The following is a 17,440-nucleotide window of genomic DNA, read 5'->3' on the forward strand; positions in this document are numbered from 1 at the left end:
GAGAAAGCATGGCTGAGAGAGCTGACAAATGAACTTTCAGTGTATTTGGCTTAAGACCTTTGGAAAAACCATCTTGTAGAAATTGTAAAATATTCGGAATTGAACATTTCTTAGGAACAATCTTCTTCTCCAGAGCCCATTTTTGGAAGACTTTCCATACCCTACTTTAAATTTTTGAAGTCGAGGATTTCCTGGAATTTAACAACGTATCCACTACCTCTTCTGAAAGGCCTATAACACTTAGATTGACTCTCCAAGCCATCAGACATAGTTTGTCTGGATTTGGGTGAAGCATCTGACCTTGAAGGAGAAGATCTGGTCTTGCCGGTAGTTTCCAAAAACAACCTTTGCTCAGATGTATTAGATCTGTAAACCAAGCTCTCCTTGGCCAGAAAGGAGCAATGAGGATCACTGAAGCTTTGTCCTGTCTGATTTTCTGAATGACCCTTGGGATCATAGGAAGAGGAGGAAATATGTAGCACAGATGGAAGTTCCAAGGAATGGTCATCGCGTCCAGATAATTCGGATTGTCTGACTTCATTAATGAACAAAATTGATATACCTTCCTGTTGGACCTGGAGGCCATCAGATCTATCACTGGATATCCCCATTTCTGTACAATCTCCTGGAATACATGGGGATTGAGTTCCCAATTGCTCTGATTCAGAAGCCTCCTGCTGAGTCTGTCTGCTAGCACATTCTCTTCTCCTTTTATATGAACTGCCCTGATCCCTTTCAGGTGATTCTCGGCCCAAACCATCAGTTTCCTGCACTCTCTTATCAATAGGGGGGCTCTTGTTCCCCCTTGACGATTTATGTATGAGACTGTTGTAGAGTTGTCCGACTGAATGAGGACTTGATGATTCTTGAGCTTGCCTTTGAACTTTTAAAGTGCCAACCGGACTGCTTTCAACTCTCTGAAATTGGAAGATTGATTCTTTTCCCAAAATGACCACCTTCCTTTGACTACATGATCGCCAAGGTGAGCACCCCAACCTGATGCGGATGCATCCGTCGTCAACAAATGAAAATCTGGAGTCTGGAAAGATCTCCCTTGAGTCAAATTGTGACTGGACAAGCACCATCTCAGATCCTTCTTCAACTGAAGGTTCACGTGAAAAAATTTGTCTAGAGACTGAAGATTCTTGTCCCAATTTCTCAGAATTACTTCCTGAAGAGATCTCATATGGGCTTTGGCCCAAGGAACTGCCTCGATTGAAGATGTCATGAGGCCTAACACCCTCATGGCCTGACAAACAGTTACTGACCGTAAATGAATTAAAGTTTTTATCGATGTTTTGAGGGATTGCACTTTCTCTCCTGGAAGAAAAACTTTCATTTTGACTGTGTCTAACTGCAGACCCAGAAAAACGGCTGAGGTTGATGGCTGCAGATTTGATTTCCCCTTGTTTATTATCCAGCCGTGTTTGGTTAATACATCCATCGTTAAGTTCATATGATCGCTCAATAGAGCTTTCGATGAAGCTTTGATCAGCCAGTCGTCCAGATAAGGAATCACAAATACCCCCTGTTTCCTCAGATGAGCTGCTAGAACCACAATTAGTTTTGTGAACACTCTTGGAGCCGAAGTGATCCCAAAGGGAAGAGCTCTGAACTGAAAATGAAGAATCTTCCCCCCCAGAACAACTGCTATGCGAAGAAACTTCCTGCTGGCTAGATGAATTGGCACATGAAGATATGCATCCTTCAGGTCCAAGGTAATCATCAAACGATCAAGGCTGACCTGATCGTTTCCATTCTGAACTTTTCTTTTAAAATAAAGCGATTCAGGTATTTTAGGTCTATGATGAGTCTGAACCTGCCGTCCGTTTTGGGCACTAAAAAAATTCGGGAATAGATTCCCTTTTCCAACAGGGGAACTGGTTCCAGGACTTCCATTCTCACGAAATTCATAACGGCTTTTTCTATAACATGTTGTTTTAGGATATTTGACTTCTTTAAGTTTATACAGAACTTGGAAATCGGTTTTTCTTGGAATTTTATGAAGTAACCTGACTTTATGATGCTTAATACCCAAGTATCTGACGTAGTCCTTTCCCATTCTGGAAGAAATTGGGTTAACCTTGCCCCCACTTCTCCCTGACTTCTGGCGTCAGAATTCTTCCTTTTTTGAGGAAGAATCTTTCCTTTGATTAGAATCTTTGTTCGCCTGAGATCTGAAGTTTCTAGATCTGAAGTTCCTATAAGAGGATCTGTTTCCGTCTCTGAAGTTTCTTCTAGGGGTATTGAACTTAGGCGAATATCTTTTAGAGGATGGACGAAAGGCAGACTTATAATGAGGTCTTGGTTTATCTTGAGGTAAAACTTTATCCTTTCCAGTTGACAAGTTTTCAATTAATTTGTCCAAAGCAGAGCCAAAAAGCTTCCCAGGTTCAAAGGGCATGGAGATCAGACTGTTTTTGCTAGCTGAATCTGCTGCCCATGCTTTTAGCCATAAGGCTCTTCTGCCAGTTGTGGACAAAGCCATAGTTCTGGCTCCCAACTTTAAGGTATCCACTGAAACATCACATAAAAAATCTACTGCAAGTTTTATAGGATATAGCATATCCAGAAGAACATCTCTTGAGATTCCCGAATCTATATCCTCCTCTAAGGTATTTATCCAATGTTTCAACGATCTGGAGACTGAGACCGCCGCTAAAGAAGGTTTACAGACTGAGGCACCTGAAACATATGATCTACGCAGGGCACATTCTGCTCTACGATCCATCTGATCCTTTATTGCTGCCTCTTCCACTGGAACAGTTGTCCTTCTTGACAACCTTGCTACTGAGACATCAACTTTAGGTGGGTTTTCCTACTCCTCAATATATTTATTATCAAAGGGGAACATGAGCTTAAAGCGCTTAGATGACTCCGGTTTCTTTCCCGGATTTTAACACTCCTGTTCTATAAGACTTTTTACTGAAGGATGGACAGGAAAATTTAATGCCTTTTTCTGACTAAAAAAGGGGAAGTCCTGGGCGTCTGAACTCGTTTGAGCAGATTCCTTAGGTGAAATAACTTTACAGACTTCTTTAACAAGTCTGGGCATTTTCTCAATAGGAAAAAGAAAAAAATATCTTCTTTTTGAGAAGTATGAGGCTCAGAAGAGGAGGAGCTGGATACCACTTCACCTGATGACTGAATATCAGAATCAGAATCTTTATTTAAGGAATCCCTGTGTAAGGAGGGAACAGGAGCAGCCTTATATTCATCCACAACTTTTAACATGACAGATTTAAACCAGTCAATGAATTGGTTGGTATTATTCCTATGAGACTCAGAAACAGGGGATTGTAAACATGAAGAACATTGTTTCCATCCCAGTTATCCGGCAATAGTTGATTACAATCTGAACACATCAAATGCCTTGATTTTCTTTTTCTCTTGCCAGATTTATCCATCTGCAAGAGAAAAAAGGTCATTATAAATACCAATTCCCCATTTACAGATTTACCAGTGAGGAGAGGCAGGCTACAGGCACGTACCTTAGCAGCCAAGACAGTCAATATACAGCCTAGCAGCGTACCAGCAAGCAGAGCTACAGAGGCGATTAGAACTGCAAAAAGGAGGGATTTAAATACCTTAAAATCGCTATTCCATCAGCCATCCTGCAGATAAAACAGCTTTCTTTCCTCCTAACACTGGTGTGTATGAGTCGCATGCCTGATGACATCATCAGCACCACGCCTCTCTCTCTCCCCGTGCAGCACAGGAGAAACGCTGGCAGAAAGCACAGTGACTGCAGCTCCTTTACATCACTAGAACGCTCCTGCAAAAGCTCCAGGTATCTTTTCCTAGCCTAGGGTACTTTACTTCCCCCTGACTAACCTGCTCTCAGGCGGTCAGCCAACGGCCTTCAGACTCCTAAGAGTCTGGATCTTCCGCCTTACAGGCTCCAGGATTCCTGGCTTACCTAAGGAGGACAAAAAAACACTGGGGAGCAAGGGGGAATTATGGGGTATTTATAATGTATTTTAATTGGTTATGCTATTTCTCCTGTCCTACCAGGGTGGATCAGATAATTAACCCTTCGTTTGGTGCTGCCTGTAGGACGTAAAGAAAATATGACTTTCTGGAGTGAGTGTACTTTTTACTAGGTTTATCCCACACAAAATGATGTAAATGTGTTGATTTTGCAGAAGCTGAAATTACAGAAATGGAAGATCATATGGGGTTCATATTGTGGCCCCTACATGCCACATACTTAAGTAAACCCTATACATATTGGGCATCAAACTGTTCAGTGGACCCCTGGCGTTCAAATTCAGGGTGTTTTACCTTGGTACCTAATGATACATGGGAGATAAGATGCTGCAAACTGGAAGATTTTAGAGGATTTTTGGAAATATTATCAAAATTGCCAAATTTAGGAAAGCTTTGCAGCTTGCTACTTTGGAGTAGAAAGACATGGGTACCCATTTTAGATTCGGGGGAATGTGTACTTTCCAAAAATATGGGGTGAGTGTACTTTTTTCTAGCTTTATCCCACTTAAAATTATGTAAAAGTGTTGATTTTGCAGAAGCTAAAATGACAGATCATATGGGGTATGTTCACATTGGGTCCCCTACATGCCACCTATGCATATTGGGCATCAAACTGTTCAGTGGACCCCTGGCGTTCATATTTAGGGTGCTTAATCTGGTTACTTTATGACCTGTAGGAGATAAGATACTATAGACTGGAAGCTTTGAAGTGATTTTTAAGAAATTTCACAAATTTTGATAAAAACCAATACCTTTAGGAAAGCATTGCAACTTGGTAGTTTGGAGTAGACAGGCAGTTCTACCTCTTCTGATTCCCCAGAATCTGTTCTTTCTAAAAATGTATAGTTTTCTGGGATAAACCTTCTGTTAGTGGAATTTTTGGCCTTGAGTATGCAACTTTCTGGAGCAGTCCTTTGGAAATTAGGTAGTGTACTGCTGGCAGTTTTTGACGTATACAAGTGAGAAATCTCCATAAAACTATATATATTTGGTATTGGCACGTTCAGGAGACATGGGACTTTCCAAATCAGTTGTATTTTCATGCATAAAATAATTTTTGTTTCTGGTATATGTGTTTATATTATGGAAAATATTATTTTTTTTTAGACATTTAGAAGCCTATATCTTGTTACAGAATAGGAAGTACACAAAAATTCCACCATGTTTTGAAAGCTTTGGTTGTCCTGAAAAAAACGATATATAGTTTTCCTGGGTAAACTAAAAGTCCCCCCAAGGAAAAGCCCCTAAAGTAAGGTGACCAGATTTTTAGAGTGAAATCCAGGGTCAGGAAAAAATAATGGTGCTGTGAAATTTTTAGGCTACGCCCACTTCGTGAGGCACACTCACCCCCCCACCAATACATCACTCACCATTTTAAAGATTCAAACTCCATAATTACATAAATATATAAATGACTACAGTGGCAATTCCATGTATAATACCCCCAGAACTCATAGCAGGGTGGCAAGGTGACAATTCCATGTATAATACCCCCAGAACTCATAGCAGGGTGGCAAAGTGGCTATTCCATTTATAATACCCCCAGAACTCATAGCAGGGTGACAGAGTGGCAATTACATGTTGTTCCGATTACGCCACTTCAGACGCATGTGACTGTAGGCGTGGCTGTCTAGAGCGTCAACTGCTCAGTCTCACACACCTGGCACACAGGTCATACTAGCGTCACAGCACCCCAAAGACCAGCCAACACTCACAAACTCATACATAACTTGCTGCCACCACTCTCATTCTTCTAACACTGGCGATGAGAGATCCCAAGCACAATAGTAGAGAAAGGGTTAATGTAAGGAACTGACACACACACACTCCTTACCAGCAGTCAAAGGGTTAATCAGCATACAGCATGTAGAGGGCTAAGGCACACAACACAGTTACACACTCGAAGGTTAGGTACGTTTTAGAGCATCAAGGACAAACTTATTACATTTTATATTGCCCGGCTTCGCGAGATGGAGGTGGAGCCACAATCCTACAGTGTAGATATCACCAGAGAGGTAATTATTATATTTACCACTATATGAGTTTTGCTTGTAACCTGTTTCCCCATCTCTCTTTCTTTAATTGACAGTTATATTTATCTCACTTTATTGTAAGAATGGGTATGCAGTTGTTTGAACCTGATATTCTTTACTGGACAAGGTTTATTTCTCAGATGGCCCTACCTGTCAGTGCAAAATGAGTGGGGATAAGTTGATCCTCGCTGGAGACAGGACAAACTGAAATAAACTTTCTCTAATTTTTGTGTGGCTCCATCTCTTCCTCGAGTTTTTTCAGTTTGTCCTGCTACTTCTCCTTTCTGACATGGATCAACTAAGATCTTCAAGACCTTTGATTAAGGTAGAGCCCTTTGTGTGTACTCCCTGTGGGTAGAGCCCATCTGTGTGTTCTTCCTTTCACTAATTCCCTGAGTGTGTGCTCCTTTCACTGGTTCTTTGCATAGAGCCTATCTGTGTGCACTTCTTTTCAGAATTTTCCTGGTGATATCTACATTTATTAGATAGAGCCAGGACCTAGCTTGGAGTTTTCCCAGGTCTTTACCCAGATTCAGCCCCCAAAGCCTGTCCACCTCCCAATAGTACTGGTGCATCTTGTTACTGCAGTGATTTTTGGCACTTAGGGGCTGATTTACTAACCCACGAATCCGACCCGAATTGGAAAAGTTCCGACTTGAAAACGAATATTTTGCGACTTTTTCGTATGTTTTGCGATTTTTTCGGATTCTGTACGAATTTTTCGGATCCAATACGATTTTTGCGTAAAAACGCGAGTTTTTCGTATCCATTACGAAAGTTGCGTAAAAAGTTGCGCATTTTGCGTAGCGTTAAAACTTACGCGAAAAGTTGCGCATTTTTCGTAGCGTTAAAACTTAACGCTACGAAAAATGCGTAACTTTTTGCGTAAGTTTTAACGCTACGCAAAATGCGCAACTTTTTACGCAACTTTCGTAATGGATAGGAAAACTCGCGTTTTTACGCAAAAATCGTATTGGATCCGAAAAATTCGTAAAGAATCCGAAAAAATCGCAAAACATACGAAAAAATCGCAAAGTACCGATCATTACGAAAAAAACGCAATCGGACTCCATTCGACCCGTTCGTGGGTAAGTAAATCAGCCCCTTAGTGTCCGCTGGATATACAGGTGCCTTACCAGATGTGTGCCGGCTGGAAGATAAGTGTTTATCTTATATATATTCAGCTAGGTGAGTCTCAGATTTGGCAACCCTGTCTCATCAACAGACTTGGACTGTTTTTCATAAGGATAAGGTACTTTTCATATGGTCCTATCTCATCTGCTTAATGTCAACTTACCTTTTCTTTTCAATCAATTACTAGATGCAGTAAGAGGTCTCAAATTCTTTCTCCTCAGAACAGCTATGTTTTTTTTTTGTTTTGTTTTTTTAAATAGTTTTTATATATTTTTGAAACAATCGGATTCCACATATGCATAATATAATGTATATCTAATGTAATGTAATCTAAATAATATATAATGTAATCTTTTATTATCTTAATAACCCCCTGTTTGTATTAATGTATTCTACTGTACAGCGCTGCGTACATGAGTAGCACTTTATAAAGATATACATACAATATTATAAAAGGTATAACAGTACATATATATAAAACAAGATGTTACAAAAAGGACAAGTACAAACAGTTTTAAAATAAAAGGGAAAAACATAGAAGTCCTATACTACACCAAGCAGAGTCCTTCTAGCCCTGGAGGCAAGGGGAAACACAGGATAAACCTCCAATCGAAATTGGTCCTCCAAAGTGAATCTAAGTATAGTCAGAAGAGCTGACTATTTATCCCAGTTTGCAGGGGCATCAGGTAACTGGACACCCCCCCTCCCTCAGGAATGCAAGGGGCGTCACCATTAGCAGGACACAGTGTGAGTTTTATGACCTCCTGAGTGTATGGACTGGACCAATGATAAAATGTCCATAACTCCTTGTGGGAACATAATAGAAAGATTAAATTAAATTATCAGTTCTAAATGATCCCACCGGTCCCATACAGACTAAACATCACTACTGTGTGACCTGCCCCTGCCCAGATATTCCTATCTGACAAACCGAGTACCCAAATCCAGTCATGTTTAGACTTGGATGAAAGGCCATATTAAATGAAACATATACTCAGGTTTTGGTACCTCTAGTATAAATGGTATGGATTCTGGGACAATAAATGTGTGTAAGTTTGGGTTATGGTGTGACCTCCACATCACCTATGATGGGTCCTGATGTTCACTATAAGTCACCCCCACGTGGACTTTCACTCCCCTACATGGCATGGCTCTTATCAGCCAGGGATTAGAGCTGGGCATTCCAGGTTGTGAGGCCTTTACACATGGCTGGTTCCAGACCCTAGTGACCAGAGGCCTGTTATATATCTGATTCTAGCACATTAGGGAAGATTTTTGGGATACCTTGGCCTGCTTCATTAACCCTTACAGGCCTATATCATAACATGTATAATACCCCCAGAACTCAAAGCAGGATGAAAGAGTGGCAGTTATATGTATAATACCCCCAGAACCCATAGCAGGGTGACTGAATGGCAATTCCATATATTATACCCCCAGAACTCATAGCAGGGTGGCAAAGTGGCAATTCCATGTATAATAGTGCATTCTAATATTGTGGCAGCAAATTAATTCAACACATATCTGTCCCCATTCCCTCCTTCAGGGCCCAGACATACCCTTATAGAAAATGATCACACTATCACTGCACACACATGGCAGGCAAAAGAAAAAGACATTAATCTAAGTTTGTTTGCCAGATAACTGACTGTGGTGGAATGCGAAATATGTCGTTAGCTTGTCCCAGGTTTACAATTTCACAGACCCGTTCCCCTCACCAAACACCTCCATTGCATTCCTTCATAGGATGATTTACAAACAGCTCCCGCTCCTGCAGTTAAATTATCAGGACTGACGAGATCTACAGCTCAGGTGGGGGAATCTGGCCATAGAACAACTATTAGTCTTGCACTGCAAAAAGTTGGCCTTTATGGAAGAGTGGCAAGAAGAAAGCCATTGTTAACAGAAAACCATTAGAAGTCCCGTTTGCAGTTTGCCACAAGCCATGTGGGGGACACAGCAAACATGTGGAAGAAGGTGCTCTGGTCAGATGAGACCAAAATGGAACTTTTTGGGCAAAATGCAAAACGCTATGTGTGGCGGAAAACTAACACTGCACATCACTCTGAACACACCATCCCCACTGTCAAATATGGTGGTGGCGGAGACACTTAAAATCCGCAATTAGCAACCCTTTTCAATGCAATCCCCCAGGAGACCCCGCTCCCAGAATCCTCCAGACTGGCTACCATCACACTAATCCTAAAGGAGGGCAAACCACCAGAAAAATGTGGATCTTACCGCCCAGTCTCTCTCCTGAATTCCGATGTCAAAATCCTAGCAAAAATTCTAGCCAACCGCCTAAAGCAGATAATAGAACAGTTAATCCACCCCGACCAGACAGGCTTCATGCCCAACAAAAGTACGGACATTAACATAAGACGATTATATACAAACATTACCACAACACACCAGAATTCGGGAGAGAGAATATTGGTGTCCCTGTACACAGAGAAGGCCTTCGATACAGTAGATTGGCCCTACCTGTGGCAAACGTTAGCAAGGTACGCTTTGGGAGACAAGTTTATCAAATGGATTAAAGCTCTATACGACTCACCTAGGGCCAGGATATGGGTAAACTCGGGTCTGTCACGGGAGTTCAGTCTGGCAAGGGGAACCAGGCAGGGTTCCTGGGCGCATAAACATAATAAAAATGATCTTCCTACCCAAACTGCTATATGCGTTCCATAACTCCCCGGTAATGCTTCCCAAAAAATGGTTTAGGAACCTAGATGCAATAGTAAGGGGGGAACGCCCACGAATAAAATGGCAGATTCTACAAGCCCCACTTGGTAAGGGAGGCTTAGCCCTACCTAATTTCCAGCAAATTGGTGTTCGCCTGGTGGGGACTAAACCCCAACCCAAACAATCAAGCAGTGGTACTTGAGGCAGGGGTGATCTCCTCCTTTGAGGCACTAGCAAACCAACTGCACAGAGGTACCTCATCCATATACCCTCTCACACCGGCCATGAAAACAGTAATAACAATATTCCAAAAAACTGTGGTTAGTGGGTACAACAAACTTTCTAAATGTTCCAAATGGACAGTACTATGGGGCAATGAGACCCTCCCTCACCTATGTGCAATACCAGATGTTAGTACCTGGGCAGCGGCGGGGGTGAAATACCTTGGGGATGTAGTTTCAGCCGGGGGCTTTAAGCAGTTTGCTCAACTGCAGACCGAATTTGGGCTGCACAGCCATATGTTGTTTAGGTTTCTCCAACTACGACACGCGCTCAACACCCAATTCCTGGGAAATGCCCCCGATATAACGATAACAACACTAGAACGCTATTTGAGGTGCCCTGACCTCACCAAACAGGTTAGCTGGTTTTACACTATCCTTCTGCAGAATGACTTTGACCCACCCAAACATTTCGCACACAAGTGGCAACAGGACTTCCCTCAGTTAGATGAGGCTAACTGGAAGGAAATTCTAAGTCAAATACCAGACACCAATATCTCCTCCAGGGACAGGTACATACACACTAAGTTCCTAAACAGAGTATACCTAACACCTCACAGGCTGGCCCAAATCTACCCGGGGTATCCGGATGTATGCCCCAAATGTAACATTGAACAAGGCAACTAAATGCATATTTTTTGGGACTGCACAGAGATCCAAAAGTTCTGGACAGAGCTACTGGACTATAGCACCACAGTACTAGGCCTTCCAAACGTCCGCTCTCCATTACTGTGTCTACTTGGACACACGGAAGGACTATCACTCAATAAGTTTGATGAACTTTGTCTTCTCCAAATCCTACACTTCGCCAAAAAAGCAATCTTAATGACCTGGAAGGCAACGGCTCCCCCATCTCTGGGCTTCTGGAAAAAATTGATAAATGACACCCTGCCTAGTCAAAAACTAACATACCAGGCTAGGGGATGCCCAGAAAAATTCAACAAAATATGGGGCAACTGGATGAAAGACACACAACAACCATGAAAGCACACACTGGATACAACAAAAGGGCCCAGATATATGGACCAAGGACAGAGACATGTAACAAACAAACACAAATTCACAAAAAAAAAAAAAGAGACCAATGGACCAGCAAGCTTAATTATGGATACAAAATAGGACCACAGAACAAACATGAGAAAATTCAGGAATGCACTAGGAAAACAAGGAAGCCCAAGCACCCCTTCCCCCCTCCCCCATCTACACTACCCCCTCTTTCCCACATTTCTTTTCTCTTTTCTTTTTTCTACCTGTTTGCCTTTTTTTGTTGTTAAAAATTGAAAAAAGCAATAAAGAGAATCTTTAAAAAAAAAATAAAAAAAAAATATGGTGGTGGCAGCATCATGCTCTGGGGTGCTTCTCTTCAGCAGGGACAGGGAAGCTGGTCAGAGTTGATGGGAAGATGGATGGAGCCAAATACAGGGCAATCTTGGAGTCTGCAAAAGACTTGAGACTGGGGCGGAGGTTCACCTTCCAGCAGGACAACGACCCTAAACATAAAGCCAGGGCAACAATGGAATGGTTTAAAACAAAACATATCCATGTGTTAGAAGAGTCAAAGTCCAGATCTAAATCCAATCGAGAATCTGTGGCAAGATCTGAAAACTGCTGTTCACAAACGCTGTCCATCTAATCTGACTGAGCTGGAGCTGTTTTGCAAAGAAGAATGGGCAAGGATTTCAGTCTCTAGATGTGCAAAGCTGGTAGAGACATACCCTAAAAGACTGGCAGCTGTAATTGCAGCAAAAGGTGGTTCTACAAAGTATTAACTCAGGGGGCTGAATAATTACGCACACCCCACTTTGCAGTTATTTATTTCTAAAAAATGTTTGGAATCATGTATGATTTTCGTTCCATTTTTCACGTGTACACCACTTTGTATTGGTCTTTCACGTGGAATTCCAATAAAATTGATTCATGTTTGTGGCTGTAATGTGACAAAATGTGGAAAAGTTCAAGGGGGCCCGAATACTTTTGCAATCCACTGTAACTGCTCTCTCTAACTCTCTCATCTCTAACTTCTCCTCCTTCTGTGCTTCCTTTGATCCTGAGTTACTGGTAAATACCTACAGTTCTATTTTATCATGCTCAATAAACACCCATGCCACACTGCAGCCGCAACGCAGTCGTACCCACAGTCCCCGTCCTTGGCTTAACTCTCAGACCCGATTTCTGCACTCCTGTTCATGATCTGTTGATCACATTTGGAGGAAATCTTGTGCGAAAGCATACTTCCTCCACTATACATTTCTTAAGGCATGTTTCTTAGGGCATGCTGCCCTATCCCAGGCCAAGCAAGCATACTACAATACACTTGTGAATAATAATAAATGAAACCCACAACGCTTATTTTCCATATTTAACTCACTTCTTCATCCTTCACCGAATTAATCAATCACATCTGAACATACCCCCCGTGACTTTTTTAAAAACAAAGTCGATTCTATCAGCAACCAATTCTCCCAACCTTCAGATACCAGTAATCTCAACCTTTCCTTATGCAAATTTTCTATTCTCTGGGTATCCAGGATCAGGCTGCATCCTGGTTTTCTTCCTATCTCTCTAACCGCTCCTTCTCTGTTGCTTTTGCTAACAAATTCTCTACCCCAGTTCAGCTTAATGTGGGGGTGCCTCAAGGCTTGTGTACTTGGTCCTTCGCTGTTCTCCCTCTACACTCTCTCTTTAGAAGACTTTGGGCCCGATTTACTGAAGTGCGATAAAACGTGCGCTATTTTTAGTGTGCGCTAAAAATTTTACTGCGTCTTAATTTTGGCGACTTTTCGCACGATTCACTATAAGCATACTCGCGCTATTTTACTCGCGGTATTTCATGCGTTTGCTTTGTTGCGATAAATAGCGTGCGCGGTATTTTCCGCATGCACGCTATGTATCGCATGCGCTAATTGTCGCGACATTACGCATGCGACAATCGACATTTTGCCCTGGGAGAGCACAGAGTGCTAGAGAGGTGCTGTATAAAAGTTTATTTGCAAAAAAAAAACCCAAAAAACAATAAAAATATAAGTAAGAAAAAAAAAGAAGTGCTAGAGATAATATATGGGGGGGGGGGGCATTTAAGAATATTTAGCCAAATACTTAGGGGTCCGTTTGCTAAAGTGGCTTAAATTAAGTGGGAGATTTTAGACACAGAATAAACGGCAAATATGTTATGGGCACTTTATTAAACGGGGACAAATATAATATTGCTATTATTCTGGCAACAAAACATTGGATTGGCAGTTATCACACTCGTCAGAAAATACGCTACGTACTAATTAACGCAAGTTTTACTATTCAGCAAAATGGGCTAAAGACAAAATTGTTGCCAGAATATTTGCAAACATTTAACCCATATAGCATATTGATGCTGTTACTGATAAATGTAAGAGTGTTGGGGAAACTACATGAAAGTATAGAATACCATATCAAGGAAGGATAAATAATGAGACATTACTCAGTTCAAAAGTTGAAAAATCTGAAATTTTACTATAACAATAAAATATGAAAATAAAAATAAAAAAGGGGGAAGGAAAAAAAAACTTAGGGCTTCCTGCCCTTGAGTTCCTCAAAGTCCCTCCTCAGTTCAGCAACTTCCCCCCGGAGCTGGGCCAGCTCAGCCCTCATATTGTCCAGGTCCTCCTGCATGGACCGATGTGCTGGGCCAGGAGAACCTGGTGGCTGGCATCCGGGGGGCTGGGGGGGGAACTCAAGAGCCGGGGAAAATGGGGGCAAACTGGCGGAGGAGTAAAGGGGGGAGGTGTCCGGGGCCTCCATGGCCTCCTCGGCGGCCTCCTCCGCCTCCTCAGCCTCTGGGTCCTCGGGGGCCTGGGTCAGTCCTGGGGCCTCAGGGGCCTTGCTGGGTCCTGGGGCCTTGCTGGGTCCTGGGGCCTGGCTGGGTCCTGGGGCCTCTGGGGCCTGGCTGGGTCCTGGGGCCTCTGGGGCCGGTGGTGGGGCCACTCGAGGTCGGGCCGCTGGGGCTGGTAGTCGGGCCGCTGGGGCCGGTAGAGCCTGGAGGGCCTGGGGTTGGGCCTGGGGAGGAGGCGCCAGCTGAAGTTCTGTGAAATAGTATTGCAAGATGTTATTTTGTGTAATATATATATACATTCATACACCATCATAAATAACAACATTAATAAATAAAACATAAATCACAACAACATTTTTTGGGCCCCCCTTCTCCCACACCCCCAATGGCCCCTCCCCCTGTGAACCCTCACATCAATACAAAGGACACACAGACATTGTTAGCCAGGGCCCCCTAAAACATTCGTGGCCCTTCCCCAAATGACTCATACTATGGGCCGCTCCTTGCTGCTTCCACCCTGCTTTAAACTTATTTATGCATATGTATTTGAAAATAGATGTGTATATATATATATATATATATATATTTTAGGAAAGCTTCTGGAAGGGGTAATAAGGGATAGGATAGTTGAATACATTGCAGTTCACAATACTATTAGTTTGTGCCAGCATGGTTTTATGCGTAACAGATCTTGCCAGACTAATTTAGTTGCCTTTTATGAGGAGGTGAGCAGGAACCTTGATGCTGGAATGGCAGTTGATGTCATCTACTTAGATTTTGCTAAAGCGTTTGATACAGTACCTCACAGAAGGTTAATGATCAAATTGAGGAATATTGGCCTAGAACATAATATTTGTAATTGGATAGAAAACTGGCTGAAGGATAGAGTACAAAGAGTGGTGGTAAATGGAACATTTTCTAATTGGGCCAGTGTGGTTAGTGGAGTACCGCAGGGGTCAGTCCTTGGTCCTTTGCTTTTTAACTTGTTTATTAATGACCTGGAGGTGGGCATAGAGAGTACTGTTTCTATTTTTGCTGATGACACTAAATTGTGCAAAACTATAAGTTCCATGCAGGATGCTGCCGCTTTGCAGAGCGATTTGACAAAATTGGAAAACTGGGCAGCAAACTGGAAAATGAGGTTCAATGTTGACAAGTGCAAAGTTATGCACTTTGGTAGGAATAATATAAACGCGAACTATCTACTGAATGGTAGTGTGTTGGGGGTTTCCTTAATGGAGAAGGATCTAGGGGTTTTTGTAGATCACAAGTTGTCCAATTCCAGGCAGTGTCATTCTGTGGCTACTACAGCAAATAAAGTGCTGTCTTGTATAAAAAAGGGCATTGACTCAAGGGATGAGGACATATTTTTGCCGCTTTATAGGTCCCTGGTAAGGCCTCACCTTGAGTATGAAGTGCAGTTTTGGGCTCCAGTCCTTAAGAAGGATATTAATGAGCTGGAGAGAGTGCAGAGACGTGCAACTAAACTGGTAAAGGGGATGGAAGATTTAAGCTATGAGGTTAGACTGTCGAGGTTGGGGTTGTTTTCTCTGGAAAAGAGGCGCTTGCGAGGGGACATGATTACTCTGTACAAGTACATTAGAGGGGATTATAGGCAGTTGGGGGATGTTCTTTTTTCCCATAAAAACAATCAGCGCACCAGAGGTCACCCCTATAGATTAGAGGAACGGAGCTTCCATTTGAAGCAGCGTAGGTGGTTTTTCACGGTGAGGGCGGTGAGGCTGTGGAATGCCCTTCCTAGTGATGTGGTAATGGAAGACTCTGTTAATGCCTTTAAGAGGGGCCTGGATGAGTTTTTGAACAAGCAGAATATCCAAGGCTATTGTGATACTAATATCTACAGTTAGTATTACTGGTTGTATATATATATATAGTTTATGTATGTGAGTGTATAGATTGGTTAGTATAGGTTGTGTGCTGGGTTTACTCGGATGGGTTGAACTTGATGGACAATGGTCTTTTTTCAACCCTTTGTAACTATGTAACTATATATATATACAATAGGAAGTGCTGGGAAGCTGCACACCATATGGAACAATAACACCTGGGTGCCTGTGGCAAAACAAAATCTAGACAGGCATGGAGTGACAGCACACACAGGATTTTGACAAGGAGTCACAAAGATGTGAAATAATATTCAGAGGTTTATTGTGACCAACGTTTCAGTTCCTCACTGGCATTATGGTTGAACGTGATGGACGTATGTCTTTTTTCAACCCAACTTACTATGTTACTATGTTACTTTCATCATCCCTGACATTTCTTACATTTGTACCTTTAGTTCAAATTACTTGCTAAATCTTTTACTGAACGTATACTGTAAAAGCATAATAAAGTACAATAATTACCTTCTGCAATTTCAGCGACCAGTTCTGGGCTCCTGCGCTTCAGGTTGGACCACAGATGCCGGAGCAGGCGGGGGTCCACATCAAGGGCAAACCCGGCGAGCAAACCCTCTCTTAGCTCGCCCAGGATTGCCCTCTTCCTCTCGTGGACCCCTAAGTCCCCCAGCGGTGGGTGGTCATATCCTGCACGCAGGAGCACGCTGATAATGTAGCGCCTCTCCCCTGGTAGCAAGTCAGAAACCCCAGGCATGTCCTCTCAGTTTGGTGGCTGCAGGCTCAATGACACAAAATGGCCCCAAGTCGCACATGTCACGAGATTACAAAATCGCCACAAAATGTCCACAAGTCGCGAGATTACAAAATCGCGATTAAAAAAAAAAACATAGTAATGTATTTTGCGCAAAAAAATATTCACCGCTACAGTACAGTATATTATCGCGACAAAATATTCACTGCTATAGTACTGTATATTTTGGCGACAACATATTCACCGCTATAGTACTGTATATTAGTAGCGAAATTCCATACATGCCAAGACTTTAGTAAAATTGAGTAAAAAGACACATACTTGAATAAATAACACTGTAAGTCTATATTTTATTGCAAAAAAACTCATTTACTGTACTTTTCTATAATTTTTCGCTTGCCTGTAGTATGTGTTAATTTTGAGTAAAATTGAGTAAAAAGACACATACTTGAATAAATAACACTGTAAGTCCATATTTTATTGGCAAAAACTCATTTACTGTACTTTTGTATAATTTTTCGCCTTCCTGTAGTAGGTGTTAATTTTCGCATAGCCGAATGCGATATTTAGCGCGCAAAAGTTATAGTAAATCATGCGATCGTATTCTTTTCAGCGCGGAAATTAACACATGCAGTAAAACTAGCGCGAGAAATACTGCATGCGAAAATGGCGCCTTATCGCACGCGATAATACTATGGTGATTCGCGCGCTAATTTTCTCGTCTTTTTTACCGCAAAAAAGCGTGCGATAATTTTTATCGCACTTTAGTGAATCAGGCCCTTTATTTCTTCATTTGATCTTAAATATCACTTATATGCAGATGACATCCAGATATATTTAGACACCCTTTCACTAACCCCTGATGTTCAAACCCAGATTGCTAACTGCCTCCTGGTTAT

General features: G+C 42.1%; 1 protein-coding gene across 21 annotated transcripts in view; it reads left to right on the forward strand.

Annotated features, from left to right (window-relative positions):
* The window catches only part of plekha6 (pleckstrin homology domain containing A6), a 312,036-nt gene that overhangs the window by 226,409 nt on the left and 68,187 nt on the right, over positions 1 to 17,440 (forward strand). Inside the window, exon 24 of one of the 21 annotated variants that reach the window (XM_031895560.1) lies at positions 5,967 to 6,047. Within the exon in view, the coding sequence (XP_031751420.1) occupies positions 5,967 to 6,032 (66 nt within the window). The 3' untranslated portion in view covers positions 6,033 to 6,047. 21 annotated transcript variants of the gene reach the window in all.

The sequence above is a fragment of the Xenopus tropicalis genome, chromosome 2 (genome assembly GCF_000004195.4).
Source record: "Xenopus tropicalis strain Nigerian chromosome 2, UCB_Xtro_10.0, whole genome shotgun sequence".
In the NCBI taxonomy this organism is placed as follows: Eukaryota; Metazoa; Chordata; class Amphibia; order Anura; family Pipidae; genus Xenopus; species Xenopus tropicalis.